The sequence below is a fragment of the Thunnus maccoyii genome, chromosome 10 (genome assembly GCF_910596095.1).
Source record: "Thunnus maccoyii chromosome 10, fThuMac1.1, whole genome shotgun sequence".
NCBI lineage: Eukaryota > Metazoa > Chordata > Actinopteri > Scombriformes > Scombridae > Thunnus > Thunnus maccoyii.
Genome location: NC_056542.1, coordinates 15,181,095 through 15,202,582, shown reverse-complemented (window position 1 = coordinate 15,202,582; position 21,488 = coordinate 15,181,095). Strand labels below are relative to the sequence as shown.

General features: G+C 39.6%; 2 protein-coding genes across 6 annotated transcripts; one reads left to right on the top strand and one right to left on the bottom strand.

Moving 5' to 3' along the window:
• Positions 1–370: 370 nt before the first annotated feature.
• On the top strand, positions 371–10,592 carry cyth2 (cytohesin 2). Its single transcript, XM_042424773.1, has 12 exons — positions 371–575; positions 3,670–3,820; positions 4,132–4,198; positions 4,293–4,411; positions 4,506–4,586; positions 4,839–4,951; positions 5,540–5,688; positions 5,789–5,900; positions 6,546–6,622; positions 7,186–7,257; positions 7,365–7,519; positions 7,638–10,592. Exons 1-12 carry the CDS (start codon positions 509–511, stop codon positions 7,723–7,725), a joined length of 1,251 nt encoding a protein of 416 aa, XP_042280707.1. The 5' UTR covers positions 371–508; the 3' UTR covers positions 7,726–10,592.
• A 391-nt stretch (positions 10,593–10,983) lies between these two features.
• On the bottom strand, positions 10,984–21,470 carry LOC121905535 (neuronal pentraxin-1). Of its 5 annotated transcripts, XM_042423832.1 has the most exons (8): positions 20,449–21,470; positions 20,038–20,310; positions 17,225–17,271; positions 16,312–17,094; positions 14,840–15,335; positions 13,829–14,085; positions 12,366–12,545; positions 10,984–12,142 (listed from the first exon to the last, which is right to left on the bottom strand). In XM_042423832.1, the coding sequence occupies exons 4-8, from the start codon at positions 17,014–17,016 to the stop codon at positions 11,933–11,935; spliced, it is 1,848 nt and encodes a 615-aa protein (XP_042279766.1). In that variant the 5' UTR covers positions 17,017–17,094; positions 17,225–17,271; positions 20,038–20,310; positions 20,449–21,470; the 3' UTR covers positions 10,984–11,932. The 5 variants fall into 5 exon arrangements, with proteins under 5 accessions (XP_042279766.1, XP_042279765.1, XP_042279767.1 ...); XM_042423831.1 differs by having other exon boundaries at positions 16,312–17,271; positions 20,038–20,362; XM_042423833.1 differs by having other exon boundaries at positions 13,829–14,082; positions 16,312–17,271.
• Between the last annotated feature and the right edge of the window lie 18 nt (positions 21,471–21,488).

Below are 21,488 nucleotides of genomic sequence, written 5' to 3'. Positions count from 1 at the left end.
AGGGACCTTATCCCTAGGTTAGGAACCACTGGACTAAACTAGCTAACTGTATATAAAGTAGTTGAAACTAGCTCCACCTCAAGCAGCTACAACAGTAACATGCTGCTTACACACTGATGCTTCAGTATTAATAATCTAATGATGTCATATATAATAATATATCAGTCAGAGGGATGAAATGAATACTTTTACTTGTAATGGAGTATTTTTATATTGCTGTGTTAGTACTTTTACTTCAGTAAAGGATCTGAATACTTCTTCCACCACTTGTATTTATACATTAAAGTCAAACTTGATGTCACTAGCTCTCCTTCAAATATCACTGTAAAATATTACATTCTCAAAACCAGCTGACCGGAAGTAGACTCCTCGAAAGTCAGACAGCGCTTCCGGTGTCGCCACCTTCTTTGTCTCCGGCCCAACATTACGACACCAGGAGGTTGTCTATATTTTTCCCTTTAGTTTTGAGGATATATTTACACATATATCCATAATTTTCTGATATTGAATGACAGTCGACTCTGAAATATTTATGCCTAAAAGTAAAGCGCCCAAAATGGATGACCTGGACTACAGTAAGTGTCTCTGCTGAGGAGCCGTTTGCTCAGGCTATCTTTAGCTAACTGAAGCTAGCTGTGTAAGCTAACAGCTACTGGCTCAGATTATTTGCTCAGGTGTGACACTCTGACCAGTCTCTTGAGCATTTAAATGAAAATGGTTGAAAATTAACGTTTTGCCGTCTTTTCCGGAGAAGTATGGGTTACGTGTGAACCACATTATAGTCACATAGCTGCATTAGCGTAGCCAGACGCTAACTAAATATTGATTGTTTCGCTGTGTGCTCGGAGATAACGTTTCAGCTGCCGTCAGTTAACACCCTAACCTTCCACCAACTTGCACAGGGGCTTGTATAAATTACTTATACTATTTTAACCGTGCACCTTATGTGAAATACACCCTGTTTTCTCTTGTATGAGCCGTCCAGTTAATCCAGACTGTGGGCGTGGTTGTTGTGGTGTCGAGCAGCTGTTTGTTTTGTAGACTTCACACTGGTCTGGGAGGTTTTGGTGGCTGCCAGCCACTGCTGATCACAGGCTGCGACTTTCATCACGATATTATTTTTATTACCTTAATATAGAAGATATGGCTGCATTATAGGTTTGTGATTCACACACAGTTGCTAGACTGTTGGGTCAACCTGCTATTAATTGTCTTTTGACAAAAAACAAACATTACAGCCTTAAAGGACAGCTTCACAATCTTCAAGTCTGTCTTAAACCAGTCAGGTGCCCGTATGAACACTGATGGAGGTTTTCCTTGCTGTAATCATTCCTCCTGTCCATACTGGCAATAAAATGATCCCCCTCAAATGTGCTTTCAATGTAAGTGTTGGAGGCCAAAAGCCGCAGTGTGTCCACACAGTCATTTTGAGCAAAAATGTATTTAAAAGTTTATCTGAAGCTTATATGAGGCTTCAACAGTCTGAGTTAGTCATATCAAGTGGATATCTGCCACATTTACAGTCTTTTTAGCATCAAATTCCCTCTGTATTTGAAAGATTTCTACTTGATTTGACTCATTTGGACTGCTAAAGATTCATATTTGCTTCATATTAACTTTTAAATACATTTTTGAACAGAAGGAGGCTTATGGATTTTGTCCCCCATCACTTAAATTTTAAGTGCATTATGAACGGATCTTCTAATGGTCAGTGTAAACAGGAGGAATGATTACTGCAAGAAAAAAACCTGTTTCAATGTTCATTTGGGCACCTGGCTGTTGTTTTAAGACAGACTTGAAAAATTGTAAACCCATCATGAATATAGCAGATGTGGCTGTATTACAGATTTATGACTTACACACAGTTACTAGATTGTTAGGTCAACCTGCTAAAACTAATGCAGTATAATATAACTGCCCTGCAATAAATTCTACCTCCATGAAGGTTATAATGTTCAGTTTTTGTTGAATCTGTTTTGGAGAGTACTGGTTCAACTTAATGGTTATTTTCCTGGTTGTAGTTTGTAGTGTTGTTGAATTGTATCACATTATACAGAGAGTTGTTTCTAAAATTCAATTGCACCACAAAGTACAGCCCCAAAATTACCATAATGTTTGAATTAAAACTGCTTTTAATAAAAAACAAGCATTATAATCTTAAGTAGAGTTTTATGTATTGTAATATTTTATTAGACTGCCTTAGTTATAGCTAAACGTACCTAATAAACTGTCAACTGAGTGTCCGAGTCTAACCAAGTTAACTTGTGCTGTCAGAAGACATTTATGCACAAGTATTTTTGAAAAATGTAATATTCTTACGTTGGCCAAACAAGTAGATCCATGTTTTGTCAAATAAAATGAGAAAATTGTGAAACTACTGTAATGCAGCCTTTAAGATGACCAATAAATAATTATAACATTACATTATCTAGTTAATATTGTGTTTATGTCTCCTAGATGAGCTGAAAGTTTTTCTTTGACTTGATGGACATTAGATAAATATCTAAGCATTAAGACTTGTTTTCCTTTTCACCATAAGTACCTCACAGCGGACAGTTTTCATAGAAACTGTGTCGAGAGAGAGAGAGAGTCAACAGGACATTGTTTCAGGAAAGAAATGTTGCTGTTGAGTTTTTAAAATGTAATTTTTCAACACCACAAATGAAAATCCATTCACTGTCATTGTTTTGTGCTGGCGGCTGAAATCTTGGTGGGATATCTTAATACCCTGACTTACAAAAACCCAAGCAGTGATACTACTAATGAGAAAATATTTTTTGCTGTTTAGTTTAACCAAGCTTTTAACAAATCTGTGTATTTTACCAACATAATGCTATTGGAACCCCACTCATATTTATTTATTCACTCATTTGTCAGATGCTTTTGTCAAGCAGTTTCTCAATCAAAGTAGGGTGTTTGGGGACTCTAGAAATTTAGATTCTGAATCTCCAGGTTTCGATTTGAGCTGGATATTTTAAAATGAGGTCGGGGCTATTTAAGTAGGCTGCCAGATATATTCATTGTATGAGTGAACACTGATTGTCAGGGAGTATTTGAGAATAAAACCCCTGCAGTTGTTTCTTTTTTCCCCCCTTAGGTGAATGTTTTACAGTAGTCTTGTTGCCTTTTTCTATGTTGGTTTCTGATGAGTCCATTAAGTGTTTGTCTCACCTGTTAGTGGACAAGTCTGTCAGTTGTTAGTGTTAATACTCTGATTCAGTATATTGTAATGACAGATTCTGGTTGGTTTTTAGTATTTTTTTCACAGATTGCACAGACTAACTGGGAGCTATAAAGAGGTGTCAGTGGGACAAGAAAAATGTAGGACAGACAAAAAGGAGACACTGAGGTTGTTTGTAAATGTTGATCAATTTATGTAAAGAGGCTCATCCAGTGTCTTTCTGTTGCATGTTTTATATTTATCCTTGTTAACTTCAGTTGCTGCTATTACTTTCCCTCCTTTCTCCTTTCCATTGTTACACATTGACTGAGGGAGTTGGTCAAAACCAATTTGAGTAACAATGCAGGTCTCAAAATAGTTATATTTTATTGTTTTTTATGTGACTAATAAAGACAGACCTCTGCCATAGATTGTTTGGGCACAGTTAGTTATTGTTATACCTGCAGCAGCAGAGGTAATGAAGTTATTCTTCCTCTCTTCCCTTACAGTCCCAGTAGACCTGAGCCCAGAGGAGCGCTCTGAGCTGGAGGACATCCGCAGGAGGAAGGGCGTCCTGCTGCAGGAGATCCAGAGGCTCAGAGAGGAATTAAGAGAAGCCATTTTAGAGGTGGAGGGACTGGAGACCAGCACAGAGGGCAGGTAAGAAGAACAAAATGCACAGTAGTATCTCCAATATATACCAATTATATATGAACATAATCAAATATGACATTTTTTCATATAGCGTGTGTACATGATGAGCCTGTGAATTCTCACAATTTACTAGTGTATATAGTTGCTGTGCTCTTAAGTATCGCAATATTTTTTTCATGTGATCTTGGTGATTAAAATCGAAACTGTCTTTTTAACCTCTGATCTCTTACCGTTATTGTTGAATGTGAGGATGTGATTTGATTGCATCACCAGCCGTTTTTTATTTCCTCTCACTTCTCACTTTTTCCACTCTACAGTAAAACTCTACAGAAAAGTAGGCATGTGGCAATGGGAAGGAAGAAATTCAACATGGACCCTAAAAAGGTAAAAAAAAAAAACTCCTTAGTAGATTTACAGCTGTAGCCTGTTTGACTCTTAATCAAGGTGTGTTGTGACCGACTCTTTACCGTCTCTGCAGGGTATCGTGTTTCTTGTGGAGAACGAGCTGCTCAGACACACCCCAGAGGACATCGCTCAGTTCCTTTACAAAGGAGAGGGCCTCAACAAGACTGCTATAGGAGATTATCTCGGAGAAAGGTGCCGGATCACAAAATGTCCTCCATGTTTTCTTCTTTTCCTTACATATCAGTCCCTTTTTAACTGTGATCTCTCTGTTGCTGCTGTACTGCAGGGACGACTTCAACATTAAAGTTCTTCAGGCTTTCGTTGACCTCCACGAGTTCACTGATCTCAACCTCGTCCAGGCCCTCAGGTAAACTTTGTCCACTGGGCATGTTTTTTGGTTTTGAAACAAGGACAAAATGTTTTGTATGGTATCCTGGAATTCTCTTGTAAACAAGCCTACTCAACAATGGAAAATCCCACTCTCAAAGTTACATCAAGGTAGGAGGGTAAGAAATGACACGAGAGAGCAGACTGTTATTGTGTTTGCTGTGTAACGCTGCCTTGATTTGGCAAATTTGTTCTCTCTGATTTGACCTAAACGTCGACCTGTCCACTGCAGACAATTCCTGTGGAGTTTCCGTTTGCCTGGTGAAGCCCAGAAGATTGACAGAATGATGGAGGCCTTCGCTCAGAGATACTGCCACTGCAACCCCGGCGTCTTCCAGAGCACCGGTAGACACAAACTCACTATCACACTGCATTTCAAGTAGTTTTGTAAATTGTACTGATGTTAATATGCTACCAAACTACTTTTGGTTGTTTGGACTTTTATGTGTTTGTGTTATGTTCACTAGAAAGGGCACTCCCTTTTGTTATGAGAGCACATTTTATGGACAGTTATTTGCATTCCTGTTGTCAATGGAAAGTCAAAATAAAGTGTCCACTTACAAAGTGTGCTCACACTAAAGATGAGCTCCTTACCAGTAATGATCTGATTAGTAAGGCTAAAGAATCTGCCAATTCTTTAACACTGTTGTTCAGTAAAAGCTAATGTTTGTGTTTTCATTAAATATTTACTTAAATTGTTAAATATATGATGATGTATGTTCATCATTCCCTTTTTTTGAAACAAAAAGCAGCCTATTTGTTTTCAGAGAGGGTTGTAGTAGTAACCAAAAGCAGTATTTTTTTTATCAATCAAAAACAGTTTTGGTGCATTTTCTGCTATTAAAGGTAAATTTGTTAAATTAGCAATTTGAGTACATCTTTGTGCAACTCAGCGCTGCTGTATTCTTCTCGCATTTCCCTCCTTTTCCCCAGACACATGTTACGTGCTGTCATTTGCCATCATTATGCTGAACACCAGCCTCCATAACCCGAATGTGAGGGACAAACCTGGAGTGGACCGCTTCATCTCGATGAACCGAGGCATCAACGAGGGGGGAGACCTGCCGGAGGACCTGCTCAGGGTACGAAGAGTTCCACGTTGTTTTGTCTTTGTAGACGATAAAGTCAGGTGTGTTGTTGATGGGAGAGTTCAAATGACCCTTTCCTTATCTTTTACCCCAGAATCTCTACGAAAGCATTAAAAATGAGCCCTTTAAGATCCCGGAGGATGACGGCAATGACCTGACACACACCTTCTTCAACCCCGACAGAGAGGGCTGGCTTCTCAAACTTGGTGAGATGCTTTGTTAAGGATCACTGCTGCCCCAAATGTTGGTTTTTAACACTGATTGTATACAATTGAACTCTTCTTCTGACAAATAGAGTATGTCAATGTTACTGATGTAAGTTAATGCTGTACGCTACTGTACTCTGTTCTCTTCTAAGTCTTTGTTCTATGATGATCCTGTCGTCTCTTTGCCTCTAATTCACAGTGTTGTGGCATTTGAACATTGCCATAGCATGATGATTATGATGACTCACTTTCTTGGCAGCCTAAAGTCTGATTGTTTTCTTTTGCATGGCGGGGCCTGTGATCCATGTGTCACTAATATGATCTCTCTTCCTCTCCTTCTCTTCTTCCTCCCCCGTCTCTCTCTCTCTCTCTCTCTCTTTGTCCACCGTCTCCCTCTAAATCCTCTGGTCCCTTCTGTCTCTGCTTCTGCCCTGCGATTTCCACCCTCTACTGCCGCTGCTTGTTTTCTCAGGAGGTATGTACTGGCAGAGTTGTTGTAGTTATAAAGTTGTAGAAAAATTAGCTTCATAGTTAGATTTAAGAATGTAGAGATTATAGAGTACTATCCCTTCAACTATGACCCCTTAAGGTCCCAGATTTTCCTCTTCTCTCACACATTGTCATGACTTTGTTGTTGTGTTTCAGGGGGACGAGTGAAAACCTGGAAAAGGCGATGGTTCATTCTCACAGACAACTGCCTTTATTACTTTGAATACACCACAGTAAGTCTGTGAACACATTCAATGTTTGTGAATTTTACACTATCACCTCTTATAGATGCATTAAACTGTCCCAACATGATCTAAATAGGTTTTATATGTTTATTATGGCCTGAAATCTCTTTATTGCCTTAGTTTTAGACATTTTTTGTACTGTTATTCATGTATTGTGGTAATGTTCAAAATTGCAAGGTTTCTGGAAAATATTGGAGTGTTTGTTGGAACTTATTGGGGGCCAGAAAATATTATTTGAAGTGAAAAAAGTCCCAGTGGTAATAATGAATCTGCCAGAAAACTGGGTTGCTGAATTTGAGGTTTAGATGCATAATTTTATTAATCCACAGAGGGGAAACTGGTTACACACAGTAAAAACAAAGGAGACACAAGTCAGACGAGTCATAAGACATGACGTCAGAAAGACACTACTTCTGGAAAACAGCTGGCATTAAAGAGAATTACAATTTTATCCTTGCACTCTGGACTTCCTACAGGGACTGATATGAAACACTTAGACATAGAAAACACACACTAGATAAAAGCCTTCTGAATGTGTGTTTCACTAACAGGACAAGGAACCGCGAGGTATCATTCCTTTGGAGAACCTTAGCATCCGAGAGGTAGAAGACCCGAGGAAACCGGTAAGCTCAGATTCCTGCTGTCACGCTGTTGTAACATTATACTTTTTGCAGTGCGGTGTAGGTGTGTTATGATTGTTTAGCCAAGGTCTTTGCCTTTCTCCCAACAGAACTGCTTCGAGTTGTACATCCCCAACAATCGCGGTCAGCTGATTAAGGCGTGTAAGACGGAGGCTGATGGGAGGGTAGTGGAGGGGAACCACATGGTGTACCGTATCTCCGCCCCCACACCTGAAGAGAAGGACGAATGGATCCACAGCATCAAGTATGTAAATGAAAGGATAATGTCACAAGAAAACTAGTAGCACAGTGGCCTGCTCCTTCTATTGTCAATATTTTGGATGATCCTCCCTCTAAGTAACATTTTGTCGTTATTTTTCCAGATCTGCTGTCAGCGTTGATCCCTTCTACGAAATGCTTGCTGCCAGGAAGAAACGTATATCACTGAAGAAGAAAGAGGAACAACCATAGATGATTCCCTTCATTCATCTTTCCCTGTCTTCCTCTCTCCTTGTCATCTCTCCTTCCAACATGGGACACGTGTTTCTGTCCCTACTCCTCACTACCTGTTCATACATTTTCTTACCTCACCTTCCCCCAATCCCCAAAGCACATCCTCTCTCTGATACAAAGGCGCCTTTGCTATGCCGTCTACCAGACTTTAGAAAGCCGCACACTCGCTGTGGCTGCCTCTGTTACCTTGGTCCTTACACTACTGCTATATACAACCTGACACACTACAGCCAGAGCACACGTCTGTTCCGTCTTCTCACCACATTCCTCTCTCTTGTTCAGCATTTAAGCAAACGATGAAACGTGTCTTAGGCCGTGTTCACACTAATGGAGATGATTTTGAAAAACAGGTTTTTCCTGTTTTTGCCTTTCATCCGCACATGACAAAAAAATGAAGATTTGAAAACCACACTGCTCTGTAAACAACAAAGGTAACTTTAAAAACAGCAGAAAGTTGCTCAGCAGAAATGCGCAATGCTGACGGCTGAAGCAGCTTGTACTTTATTGAAGAAATTTGTATTCTTCTACTTTATTGGCTTTTCAGTGTGTATGGTGGACTTTTGGAGCACTATCTGAAAATACTAATGTGGCCTGAAACCCTTTACGAGGTGTATTTTCATTAGCGTGAACATGGTCTTATTCAGGGTAGCAAGCAGCTTCAGTTCATGTGAGGTCTTCTTTCACATTTATTGATGCCGCCTAAATGAGAAATTGCCTTTCTTGATTGTGCTTGCCCCCAGACAAAATGTGAATTCACTAATCAAACAAACGCTACACAGATTTATTTTCAGTTAGAGAGAGAATTGAGGAATCAGTTGAAATCAAATGCAAACAAAGCAGGAAATGATTTCAGTTGACTGAGACGTGCCCATTGCTTCCTATAGTACACTCTATAGCTTTGATACACATTAGTACTGTCTACACTTAAATACTGTTACCATAATGTGAGGAAAATGTCACTGCTCATCACTGTTTATATTTACACATGAATTATAGCGCCAAGTTACTGTTGATCTTCAAGTACGGTCGGTTTTGAAGGCAAGAAGCTGATTTAGGAGACAAAGACTAGTAACTTCTCTTGCAGTTAGCTGCTTGTTTCAGCTCACTGAGACAACATATGTGTTTCTTAGCATGTTTTTTTAAAACATGTTTCAGCAATAGCGGAGTAGAAAACTGTAGTATCAGTCCGGAGGCTTGTTAACAATTCCTTTCTAACACTACACTGAGCAATGATCATCATGTGATGTAATGTTATGGCATGCCACAAATCATTTCCTTCCTGCTCAAGGTGAACACTGACATCTCTCTCATTTAGTAATAACATTTACCTGTTAGAATCAGGTTTGTCCGCTATAGTTAGTTTCAAGAAATCACAAAGGCAGCTCATTACAATGTATACTTTTTTTGTAAATAGATGTTAGCATATTTGTTTACGATACACATAGAAATAATTTAATTTATTCTTTATCTTTTGTTAAAAACCAATTTTTGTACGAGCTACTGTAGGACTGCATGTTGATAAACGGAGACATCGGTCGTCGGTACCGACGCGTCGCCGATCATGCTAGTGCACTGATTTAAAAAGTGTTAGTGTTCCCTGTTGACTAGAGGAAGATTTACAGTTAATGTGGAAGTTGATTTATGCATAAATTATCCTGATTGATTGTTCTTACTTTGAAAATTAAGAAGTTATTGAAAAGATGTTTGTAGTCTGATTCCAGTGAATCAGACTCAGTGAAGCACAAGCAGTGATCTGTTGAACTAATATTCAGTATATCTTTGTTTCCTGTGCTGCCCGGTGTCCACCTGAAGTGTAAAGAAGCTCTTCATCAGGCGAAATAAAAAAAAATATCATCATACTACAGTAAACAAAACAAGGAACACTAATAAATCGTTGATTCATTATGTGACAGTAAGATTATTCAGATGTAATGAATCGGTAACAATTTTAGATTTGTGTCCAGTGATAGATTTATTCAGTAAACTGTTATTTTCAGAACTGTATTGAAAAAGGCATTTTTAGATGGTAGGAATAATAGCAGCGCTACAGTAAATGTCTTCTGCACTTTATCAATTTTAGCATTTTGGAGTAAAATGCTGTTCTTTTGACTGACAATACTCTACAACACTCTGTAGCGCCCTCTACTGGTGAACACACACACAGCAATATGCTGATGGATTGAACCATTAACTGTGTAGAACTATGACGCCATCCACTGGTCAGTTCCAGCTACAGCAGCAACAGTTTCTGACCAACATGTACTGTATTTTTGAGCTTAATTTTGTTCACTTGATAAAGATCATGTTGCATGAAGCTGAATGGGGTCTTTTCTCTGTTATCGAAACACATAGACCTTAATTTAAAAACACAGCAAATGATTGGTTCTTCCCAGTACAGATGTGGGGTCGCCTTTAACTCCTATATCTTTCCCCAAATGTAAAACTGACAAAGGCCTAACTTGATATTTCCATGTTAGTGCTTCTGTGTGTTTCGGCACATCACATGGACTGTCTGTAGGCCTTCACTCTCTGGGTATTCTTGAAGTGCAAAGTTGCCAAAAAAAATAACCCTTTTGGGACAACAAATGTTTCCATTAAACAAAATAATGAAATGATCCGACTGAAACTGGGGCCTCTGTCTCTGGTTCCTTTGACCCCAGAGCCACCTCTTTCAGAAAAAAATGTGTTTATTTTGTATTTATTTATTTTTTATTTACTGTGAGGTGAAGATGGATAGATCATCTGTAAATGTAGCAAAAGGAAAAACCACAAAACATTGGTGCCAGTAAACTACTGTGTAACAATAAAGAGGTAAACGGAGATGACGGACTGGTGGACGTGTTTTTATTCTGTCTTAACGTAGCTGTGAGGTGAGTTATTATCATAGATTAAAACCTGGTAAATTCAGTATTGATGTGGGTCCTTTTTCAGTATTAGTAGCTGTCATAAGTAATTGAGAAGAACATTAGTTTTGGTCTGTGACTGTCTGGGTGGGTTTCTTGACTTAAAGAGGTCAAACTGATCATTGGGTGTCTCTCTGCACATCAGTGAGTCATAAAAGCTCTTCAGGGCTTCATGGCTGCATTGTGAATGTGTGTCTGACCAGGATTAACGTTAATATTATGCATGAAAACAGCCCAACAGAAATGTTATCAGCACTCTTGATCAACTCCATCAGTTTTGTGTTTGAACTCCACAAAGAATGAAAAACTAAGACATCTTCCATGTTTTTATTTACATTTTCATAACACTTTTTAAAGAAAAACTAAATGACAACATGTCAGTTCTAACATGGCTGAAACTGTTTTATATACAGTACATTAATAAATGTACGATCAAGGCCAGATCATTTAAGATATTAAAAAGCCACAATGACTTTATTACATTACATTACATTTCAAAAAAGATAAAATGTTACTGGAAAAATGCGATAAATGTCAGCAATTTGTTCAAGAAACAAATGCATTTTAGAATATATAAAAGTTTAAAAAACATGAATAATTAAATGGGTTTTTTTAAAGCTGCAATGCTGGAACAACATCATGCTGAGTCCATGTTAAAAATGTAAAAACCAGCAGCGGCTGTAAAACTAAATTCTGTCCAACAAACTTTCCAGCAAGTCTCCTGGAGATAAAACACCAATCTATCTATGATACATAGATCATTTAAAATTACAAAAAGTGTAACACAAGTTAATTCTACTCATTTCTTTGGTTATTTAGCTGTATTGTCCATGGAAACCTTTTAAAAAGAGAATCCGGATTAGAAATGTTTTTCTGAGCACATTTCAAACTAACAACATACAGTTTCTCACTTCACCACAACAGAACCCATTAAAAGGTCTACTAACATGATCAGAGACCTTTCAGTATTAACAACATGACAATATGTCACATACAGCACTCGTCTGTTTAAAATAAAACACTCACTCATGATTACGTCATAACTAACTATGTATATACACATTAATCACATATTTTTACATTTTTCTTCTGTCTTTTTTAAGAAAAAGTGATTAAGTTCAAAGGAAGGCATTGATTCTGAGTTGGGAAGATTCGGTGTCACTGAACGATCATCCTGAGTAACTTTGTCCTTGAACCTCCTTCAATGTCTTTACTTTCTATTGGATGATACATTGTCTCAGTGCGTTCCAGTATATCCCCTCTCAGTGACAGGTGTCAAAGGGGTATCTGGCGACGCCTCCGTGAAGCTCCACCTCTGTGTCGGACCAAGCGATGACATCACCTCTGAGGTGGCTGCCGCAGGAGGCCAGGCTGTAGATGTCACTGGAGCTCAGGACATGAGACCACATGTGCAGGTCTGACATCTCGCCCACGAAGGACTGCGTGGCATCGAAACGGCCTCCCAGAGTGTCCTGAGGAAGAGAGACACAAGGGTTAGGACACATCATTAGTTTACAGCACATAAAGGATACATCAATGCTCACATTTCTGATATAATACATAAAAAGTCAGAATCAGTGGTCAAGTTAAATAAAATCTGAAATGTGGAGTTTTTGGTTACATTTGCTCTTTTGTAAAGGTTTGTCTGCATCTGTAATATGTGCATCTGCAAAGAATAACTCCCTTTGTCTTTACCTGTTCCTGTCCCAGGACGAAGACCCCTCCAGGTTTGATGGGATGCCAGGGGGAAAGATTGATCCCGGACCCCCTCTGCACCCCGTCCTGGTAGGCCTCCCAGTGTCCGTCGCGTGTTGACCAGGTAACGCACACGTGATGCCACTTCTCATCACTCAGAGATAGAGGTAGCGTCACCGCCTGGGGACGAGATGGTGAAGATTGTGAAGCATTAATATAAACATGTGCTGGGATAATAAGTACCGAGGTACAGAAGAACACAGTTTGTTTATAAGCTGATCCATCTCATCGGCTAAAAAGTAGCAGCCAGCAAGTTCCTCAAAAAGACAAAAACTTAAACATATAGCTTTCATAGGCAAGGAAAGAGTGTTTAAACAGCCTACGAGCAACCCTTAAGTAAATAAATGTTCATTGTCTTGTTTAAGGACTCCTCAGCAGCGATCTCAAACAGCTCAGCTAGACCACCACTGTCTCTCCTCCTATAATTCATCCTTCTTCAGTGACATTTTAGATATTCAGAAGGCGTTTGACAGCAGGTGCAGTCTTGGAGCTCAGCTGACGAGCACATACCTGATTTTTAAAGCCCCTGAAAACTTGACTTCAAGTATTAAATACATAGTGAAATTAAAAAAAAAACATTTCCCAGTTTTAATCCTGTGTTAATTATCAACTAGCTAACCACACCATCATTTAAAACTACACTTAACTGCTTGTGGGTCATAGTCGTCAGCCAAATATCATAAGGGGAGGTGTATGTTTGGATATCAGTGGTCAAAAACTTTGTTTTCATTTCCAAAAGAATGTGGCTGAGGTCATGTTTATTATTTTTTCTTTGGGTGGAGGTCAACAGTCCTTTACAGCTCTGTATTGCTCTGTATTCACTGAACCACACTCACCTTTTAGCGGCCCAATTATATCTGAAGGATTCAATTTTAAATGTCTCCTATGATTTTACATCGCCCATATATTCTGTTTCACTGGGAAACACATCACAGTACAGAAGCTAAAGAAGCTCTGACTTCGGTTTCACTATGACTTTAAGTATCTACATGATGAAATATTCATGACTAATTAAGCAACAATCAAAAGTTTTAAAAAAGCATCTTTAAGTATTATTTATTAAGAGTTAAAGATTATGTGGGTGTAGTTTGATCAGATTGACAGCGATCAAACAACCAACGAGCTGTCATTGGATTCTGATTGGTGGACAGAAGTACGCAACATCACCTTTTCCCACCCACAAACCAGTGAGAAGAGCAAAAAAAAACTCAAAAAGAAAACCACAAATACAGAAATTTCTTGTGAAATAACCAAAGCTGTATAACTGTGTGTTGAAGCAGGTTCTCATTACTCACAGCGCAATTCTGATTGAGAAAATATTATTTTAGCGCCTTTAACAGAGTAAACACACACCCACTTTAACCCAGACGAGTGCTGCAGGGTTTGTATGTTTTTTCTCTCACCTTGTCGTCAATCAGCAGCTCCATGGGGTTGTTGCCCCACTCAATGAGCACTAGCTCGTTGGCCTGTCCAGGTGCGGAGTAAGAGAAGGGCGTCCCCAGGCCGGGCCCCACGCCTGCCTTGATCCACAGACACAAAGTCAGAGCGAAGATCTCCTGAAGCAGAGTCCTCTTCACCCGTCCGTACATGTAGTTGGTTCTCATGGGGAAACTAATCTGGAAGGCGACGGGACTTTTGGGTTTCTTCCTGTTGGAACCTGTTTTTGAAGAAAAAAAATGACATGAGGAAGTCAGTTTTTCTCCTCCATGTTGGCTTAAAATTTGAGTAAAAACTCCAGTAACACTTGTGTATAAAGAGCAGCTTTAAATGATCATATTAGTCACAAGCTGAAACACGCTGGTCTCATAATAAAACTGTTATTTATTTAGTGTTGCTGATGTTTTGGCCTCCTCAGACTATTTCTCTTCTCTGTGCACCTTGGAAGGAGGCGACCTTGTGTCAGAAAACCTTCTCTTACACTTTGAATTTCAAAGTTCATTCTTGACCCTGGAAACAGATGGTGTTTGAAGTTTGAAGATACTTGCTGAGGAAGATCCCGTGATAGGGTTGAAAGCTCCAAACCAGATACTAAATGAACCTTGAGGTGAGATTGTTTTGTCATTTCCAAGGTCAAAAATGAATTTGAATCATTCCTGTTTTGAATATAAAATAAGAAGATAATGATAACACACATGTGGAGGATTGCCTTTGAAAATGGAAGAAAAAAAACATAATATGCATCTTTTTAGAAAAATGTGTTTGAATTATTACCAAACAAAAGGAAACATTCTGGTTTGAACTTTCACAGCTTGCTTGTGGGTTTCTTTCATACAACATTTCTCTTTGGGAAGCTGTGCATCTGCAGAACATAATTACAATACTTGCATATTTATAACAAGTGCTGCCTCTTGAATAAGAACTTGAAATAACTAGTTGTTCTTATTCTTATTGTCACATGTTATAATGTTGTGTACCTGAGAGGTGCAGCTGATTGAGTATCGTTTCCAGTTTATTTGAGTGGAAACCTGCCCTCGGGCCTGGAGCTCTGTATCCTGTGTGTGGAAGGTAACTGTGACTGTCTGCTTCATTACTGTGGTGCTCATCATCATAGTGGTTGTCATTGTGGTCGTCGTGGTCGTTGTGGTCATCATGGTCGTCATCTCCGTCATCTCCATCATCTCCGTCTCCATCATGATGGTCATCGTTGTGGCTGTCCTCATGGTGGTCAGCGTGGTTTCCACTGTCACTGTGATCATTGTGGTCATCCTTATGTTCATTCGGGTGCCCGTCACCGTGGTGATCGTCATCGTGATGGTCCCCGTTGTCTCGGTGGCCGCTGTCGTCGTCGTGATGCTCCGGGCCACCAAGGGCGGCGGTGCGATGGTGCAGCTGCTGCTCGAGAGCATTGATCTTCCTCTGCAGCAGCTCCTTCAGAGAGCTGGAGTAGGTAATAGATGTGTTCCTCTTCTGCTGAGGGTGAAAAAACAGAGATGAGGTCTTGATTAAAATGTACTAAATCACTTCCTACTTAATACAGAGAAGACGAAGGCATCAGAGGTCACAGGAGCATGTGGTGGTCCATCACTTACAAGCCTTACAGAGCCCTTGTGTGTCTGTTGTGCTTCTTTGGACCCCCCTAACCCTGATACTCACACTCACTAACAACCTTGTAATGTCAAATGCAAGAGTCAGTTATGCTTTGCTGTTCGTTCTCCTCTCAACAGTCATCTTTTCTTCCTGCATCTGCCGCTGCTTCTCTTCCACTCAGGTAATCCTGGCTTTGTCTTGGTGCGTGCCCTGATTACCACTCTGTCAAGGGAGATCACGATAATTACTTCTGATCTTAGACCCGTGCCATCCTGGCTACACTCCACAGCTCCTGACATCTGTCTGTGATCGCGATCCAAGCGAGAAAGACAGAATAAAAAGGATGGATAAAAGTGCCGGTAGACAGGTAGAAACAGCAAGTAACGAGAAGTAGAAGTAAAGAGAAAACAGGATTGTAAGAGAATTTACATCTGCACTTAATTGTTAAGTGAAAAAGTATCTTTAAATCCCTTTCTTCAGCAGATCAGACAGTGACGTCCTCCTCTGAGCCTGTTGGTGCTCTGAAGTGCCCACTGAGGGACACAAACCAAGCGGCTCTCTTGCCAATACAGTGAGTGGCTTTATGCGATTAAGTAATTAAATGTTCCTTTGTCTAATGTACTTAGTGTACACACTACTTTGGGATTTGATTATTCTGTGAACAATCCGGTGATAACAGTACTGCTGCATTTAAACAAGGAAAAGCAATGTATGAGCACAATCTCTCCTTCATTCACAACCCTCATTTATTTGTGAGCTATATGATATTTACACTTTTGTTTCTTTCTATATTTTTGTCCGACAGTCATCTTTATTTACAAGTACAAAGTTGAAAGATTTTCCTGCTGTTGCTGCTCACCTGCAGGTTGTCCAGTCTCTCCTTCAGCGCATGCAGCATCCTCTCCATCTGCTCTGGTGACGACGTTATCTCCCCTGGTGTCACATGTTTATCCTTCCCATGGTTGTTGCTGCTATGCCCTCCATCAGATCGTTGCCCCCCCACTGAGGGGTAGTGCGGTGAGTCCGGTATGAGGTTGCTGTTTCCATGGTGACCCTGCTGGTTGCTATAGTGCCCACCGTCGGTGTACGTGTGATGACTGCCCGCTCCTCCTGCGTGGTGGGAGTGCGACGACGTGCCGTGGTGGTTGTCATGAGGCCTCGCGCCACGTCCGAAGCCCTCGCACAGGGTGAGTTTGGCGGTCAGCTCTCTAATGGTCTCCCTCTGGTCCAGGATGGTCTCTTTCTGTTGGACAAGGCTCTCCCTGAGGTGGAGGATGGTGGCTTTGGCCTCTTCACTCGCCCCCCACCAGCCAGCAGGAGGTACACTTTGATGCCCTGCTCCGCTGGGCCCTGCTGCCCCTACGCCTGGGCCTGCTGTGGGGAAGCAGGCAGGGTCTGCATCCACGGGAATAGGGGTGCATATGAAACGCGGGTGCGCTCCGTGATCATAGTCAGACCCTGAGTTGGCAGATGCAGGGCAGAGGAAGAGTGAAAGTAGAGAAAACACAATGGGAACAAGGAGCGTGGACATGTGTAGAGGCTGAGAGTTCCTCATGATCTCCATCCACAGTTCAGCCACGAAGACTAAAGAGCTTCACTTCAAAATGTGTGATGCCAGTTGGAGAAAAGGTTGTGTTGACTTCTGTGTTGTTGTAAAGGAGACATGAAGAGCTCGATAACAAAGATCTCCATCCACGAATTAATCACATATCTGTGAGGAACTAATTAAAATTAATTTTAACTTCTTTGTCCTGTGAGAGAATTTGCTTTACTTTGTTGTGTTGTCTTTCTCTTTCCGTCACTGAAGAACGGGATAATCCTGTAAAACAAAACATCAGATGTTAGATAATGATCTTTTAGAAGCAGCCACAAAGAGCAAAAACAATAATATGAGCAACAAAAGTTGTTGTAAATGTCACTTCTTTTTTTGCGGTTCTAGTGTTCTGACAGGGAGGACAAACACTTTTCAATCAGTTTGACAAACATCAAAGTCCTTCAGGTCTCTTCAGGATGGTGGATGTCAGTGTGACGTCGCTGGCCCCAGTTCGTTGCAGTCTGTTTGACCAGTAAACTTACATGGACATGTGCCAAAACAACCAGAGCCTGTCCAGACAAGGATTAGTCCAAATCAGAGGTGTGACATCCTGACCGCACTGGCTAAGATGTTTGGTAGTACTATCAATGTGAGTTAGATGGTTTTAAGGCCACAGTGTAGCGTAAAAAAGTGACTCATACTATTATTTACTTCGAACTACATATTCATTCATTGAATTTGGTGGTTAATGAAGGGTTTGACCCAGCGGATGACGATAAAAAAAACGGGGAACCAGCACTGAGGACACATATGATTCTAAATATTTATGGATGTATATTCTCATGTTTAAAATATATTTAGTCTATGTTATATTGCATGTGTCCATATTATAAAGGGTAGCTGACCTCTCTGAGCACTGCAACATGTCCTTACATGTCGGCATTTCGAAATGGCACACACGTGATGTGGCGGCTAAACCTCACTGACCACCTGTTGCTTGCAACCTCTCCAGTGTGTGTGTGTGTGTGTGTGTGTTGATGGTTCATACATGATTTACTGTAATTCATCAAATATGAAACAGGCTGAAAAAATACAAATATAGCTGCATTTATATATATATATGTACTATATGACCAAGATACAAAGATCACGATCTCCTTTATTAAAATTTCCTTAAATGCCAGTGCAAAAATTCTTTAGAGCTGCAAAAACTGGAGATGAATATATATTTTTAATTTAAAAACATCTTTGTAATATTGTTCTTTTTAACCTAAAGGGTTGAACAACCTTTGTTCTAAACGTGCTTTGTCTCTGTGATTCCTGTTGTGATTTGCGGGGCTTAGAGGAGAGACAGATGGTCGAGGCACAGAACCGTGTCACACCCAATCTCCACTGTTTAGCCCTAAGTTTATTAGCACCCACAGGTCACTCAATTAACCTAATTGCAAACAGTTGTTGTACTAACTTAGCAAGAGATAAGTGGGCTTTCTCAACCGTGCATGCTTCTGTGTGTGTGTGTGTGTGTGTGTGTGTGTGTGTGTTAATCCATGGTGAACACTGGGGCCGTGCACCATCCCTGCACCATATGGTCAAGGTGGATATTTAAGTAGTGCGATTAGTCCCAAATTAAAAACTGAAAACTGTAGTTAGACCTGTGATTAAGAAACAGTCGACTCTTAAAAAAATGAAGCGCTCTCTGTTTTTAAACAAGCAGGATGACAGTTTCAGTACTTTACAAGATCAACATCATTATCTGTGAGTCGTTTTCCCAGAATTGGTTGAGACACTTTGGCAAAGTAGAAGACAGTGTAAGAAAAGTCTTCTTTATAAATTATGCAGAGCTGCCTTCTCCACATTGTTATTGCTTCATACATTTTCTAGTATTTCTTCCACTTAACTAGCTTTAGTGTTTTATGATATGTTGCCAATTTGTCATATACTTCATTACTCCACTATAATACTTCAACAATAAAGTAAAGTACTGTGAAATGGTCTTAAATGCTGTTTATTTCTTGTCTAACTGTGACATTAGATGCCATATTATTGTTGTCACTTCTGGGTAAAAGCAGCTGGATAAATGTTCTCTCTAAACACATAGTGAGACTTATCCTGTCCACCTGCACTCCAGCACGCTGCCATGTCCATCTAGTATAAGGACAGTCAGCTAAAATATGTGTTTTCTGTTTTACTTTCTAGCAGGGCTGCAACTAATGATTATTTTCATTATTGATTAATCTGCTGATTATTTTCTCAATTAATCAATTAGTTGTTTCGTCCATAAAATGTCAGAAAATGGTGAAAAATGTCAATCACTTTTTCCCAAAGTGACATCTTCAAATGTCTTTTTTTGTCCACAATCCAAAGATATTCAGTTTATTGTCATAGAAGACTAAATAAACCAGAAAATAGTCACATTTGAGAAGCTGGAATAAGAGAATTTGGATATTCTTTTCTTTAAAAAAAATGATCAAAATAGTTGACTATCAATGTAATTGGCAGCTAATCAATTAATCAACTACTTGCTGCAGCTCTACTTTCTAGTAGCCATTAGAATTGTGATCCAACAAACATTACAGCCTCTTTCTTAAGCGATCAGTTATGCTTCAAATGAATTATTTAAAAGAAGATAAGTTTGTTCTTTGTGAAAATTTGAAAAATGCTTTTGAAAAAATAAAAAAATCTATACATCTCAAATTTTAAGTATTGCCATCCAGGAAACCTTGTCACAAGAGATCTCCCAGCTGCCTCGGGGAGGTTACAATAAATAGATAAATGATAAAATGTCTCCGCTAACAGGGAACAACAGACTCCAACTGATGCATGTCCAGCTGTAGTTTTAGTCTGTTTTATTTCATTTTTTTAAGCAAATGTTCTTAAAAGAGGTGTTTAATTTTAGAAATATGTTTTGGTCAAATATCTTTTAGTTAAAACTAGTAGAAAATGTTGCATTTCTTTGCATCTAAATGTTAAAGCGTGAATACAGACCAACACTGGTCTGTATATGTGTTAACTTTAACCAAAGTTAAATGAACATTAGAACAGAGTCCTTACCTTTGAGTCCCTGTGAGTGCAGCCTGCGTATCCACTCAGAACTTGTAGTGAGTTAGTCCGCCTCACACGCTGATCAGATTGAGAGATTTACTCCAGAGGTGTGCTCAACTCTTTCTATCCCTTCTTCATTGTCTCTACCTCCTTTTTCTCTCCTCCTCTCCACCCCTCCCTCTGCTTTGTGGATTGTTCCTGGAAGACCACACCTCCCTTCCTGTCACGCTGCCTTCAGGTTGACTTTCTGGCATCTTGCTCACTTCTTCACCATATTTATTTCTATCACAGAAATATTGTTCCTGATGTTACATGAGTCTGTGATAGAAGTAACCTGCTCAAACCACACCGGCATTGTTAAAAAAAACTACCTTTTATTTACAAATATCCTTTCTAACAGGCTGTAAATGTTGGCCTCACCTCCAGCACACGTCACAGCTCACCCAGATCTTAGCACGGGAGTAATTGGCCTGATTAATTCCTCTCTGGTCTTTTCTAGTCTGACTGACAGCCAGCGAGGCAGCGGCAAGACAACAGATGGCTGCTTTGAGGTCAAAGAAAATCACACAACACACAAACAATGAAGGCTGCATGTTGATTACAGGGCAGACACGTATACTTACATTATCATTAGATAACAGGTTCAGACACTCTGGCATATGTCGGTCACAAGCACTGCGACTGTCTGATTAATACCTCAGGTAAGAAAACTGGAAGGCAATTACACCTGGTCTTAAAGAATAAATAGTACAATAAAAATCCAAATTACTGTATAGTCATTTTTAAAAGATAATAATACAGGAAGGATATCAAATAATTCATTGATTTTATTAACAACTGCTGGCAGTGTTTCATGACATTTCAAACTCCTGCTGGACGACGTTTTTCTAAATGTAGCCGACTACGAGTCAGATGTAAATATACTTAATACCAGTCTGATTACAAGAGGCTGACACCTGTTGAGAGTCAGGGATTAAAGTAGTGATCAGGAGTGAATAAAGCGAGCAGTCAAAGTTCGTGTCCTCGCTCTGCCACTCGTGCTGTGTCTGCCTTTTATCTATAAATACATGTTAAGCTGTAGACTTGACGTTGGTCACAAAATATCAACTTGAGACTTGACTTGGACTTCACTGATTTAAGACTTGATTTACTGACTTGATGCTTAATTCCCTGAAGTCCTGACTCGGATTGAGACTCTAAAGCAGAAATACTTAAAAAAAATACCCCTGTTTTGACCTGGAACAATCCTGGAACAATACAAAACAACTTCAGGAAGGCATTACATGGTCACACACCTATTTCATCACCATATTTCATTATTAAAACTGAAAGGACTTCATCTCAGTCACTATTTGTAAAATCACAGTTAGCTACGAACAATTATTTTCATTATCAATTTATCTTCCAATTACTTTCTCGATTAATTGTTTTGGTCTATGAAATATCAAAAAAAAACAGTG

What these genes read in the sequence shown, in the direction of transcription:
- cyth2 (XM_042424773.1), top strand. Translation starts at nt 509, where the DNA reads ATGACAGTCGACTCTGAAATATTTATGCCTAAAAGTAAAGCGCCCAAA. An exon ending in TGCCGGAGGACCTGCTCAGG is followed by an intron (nt 5,689 to 5,788) that starts GTACGAAGAGTT and finishes CTTTTACCCCAG; the next exon opens with AATCTCTACGAAAGCATTAA. An exon ending in ATTACTTTGAATACACCACA is followed by an intron (nt 6,623 to 7,185) that starts GTAAGTCTGTGA and finishes TTTCACTAACAG; the next exon opens with GACAAGGAACCGCGAGGTAT.
- LOC121905535 (XM_042423831.1), bottom strand. Translation starts at nt 17,016, where the DNA reads ATGGAGATCATGAGGAACTCTCAGCCTCTACACATGTCCACGCTCCTT. An exon ending in AGAGACTGGACAACCTGCAG is followed by an intron (nt 15,336 to 16,311) that starts GTGAGCAGCAAC and finishes TTTCACCCTCAG; the next exon opens with CAGAAGAGGAACACATCTAT. An exon ending in TCGTCCTGGGACAGGAACAG is followed by an intron (nt 12,143 to 12,365) that starts GTAAAGACAAAG and finishes TCTCTTCCTCAG; the next exon opens with GACACTCTGGGAGGCCGTTT.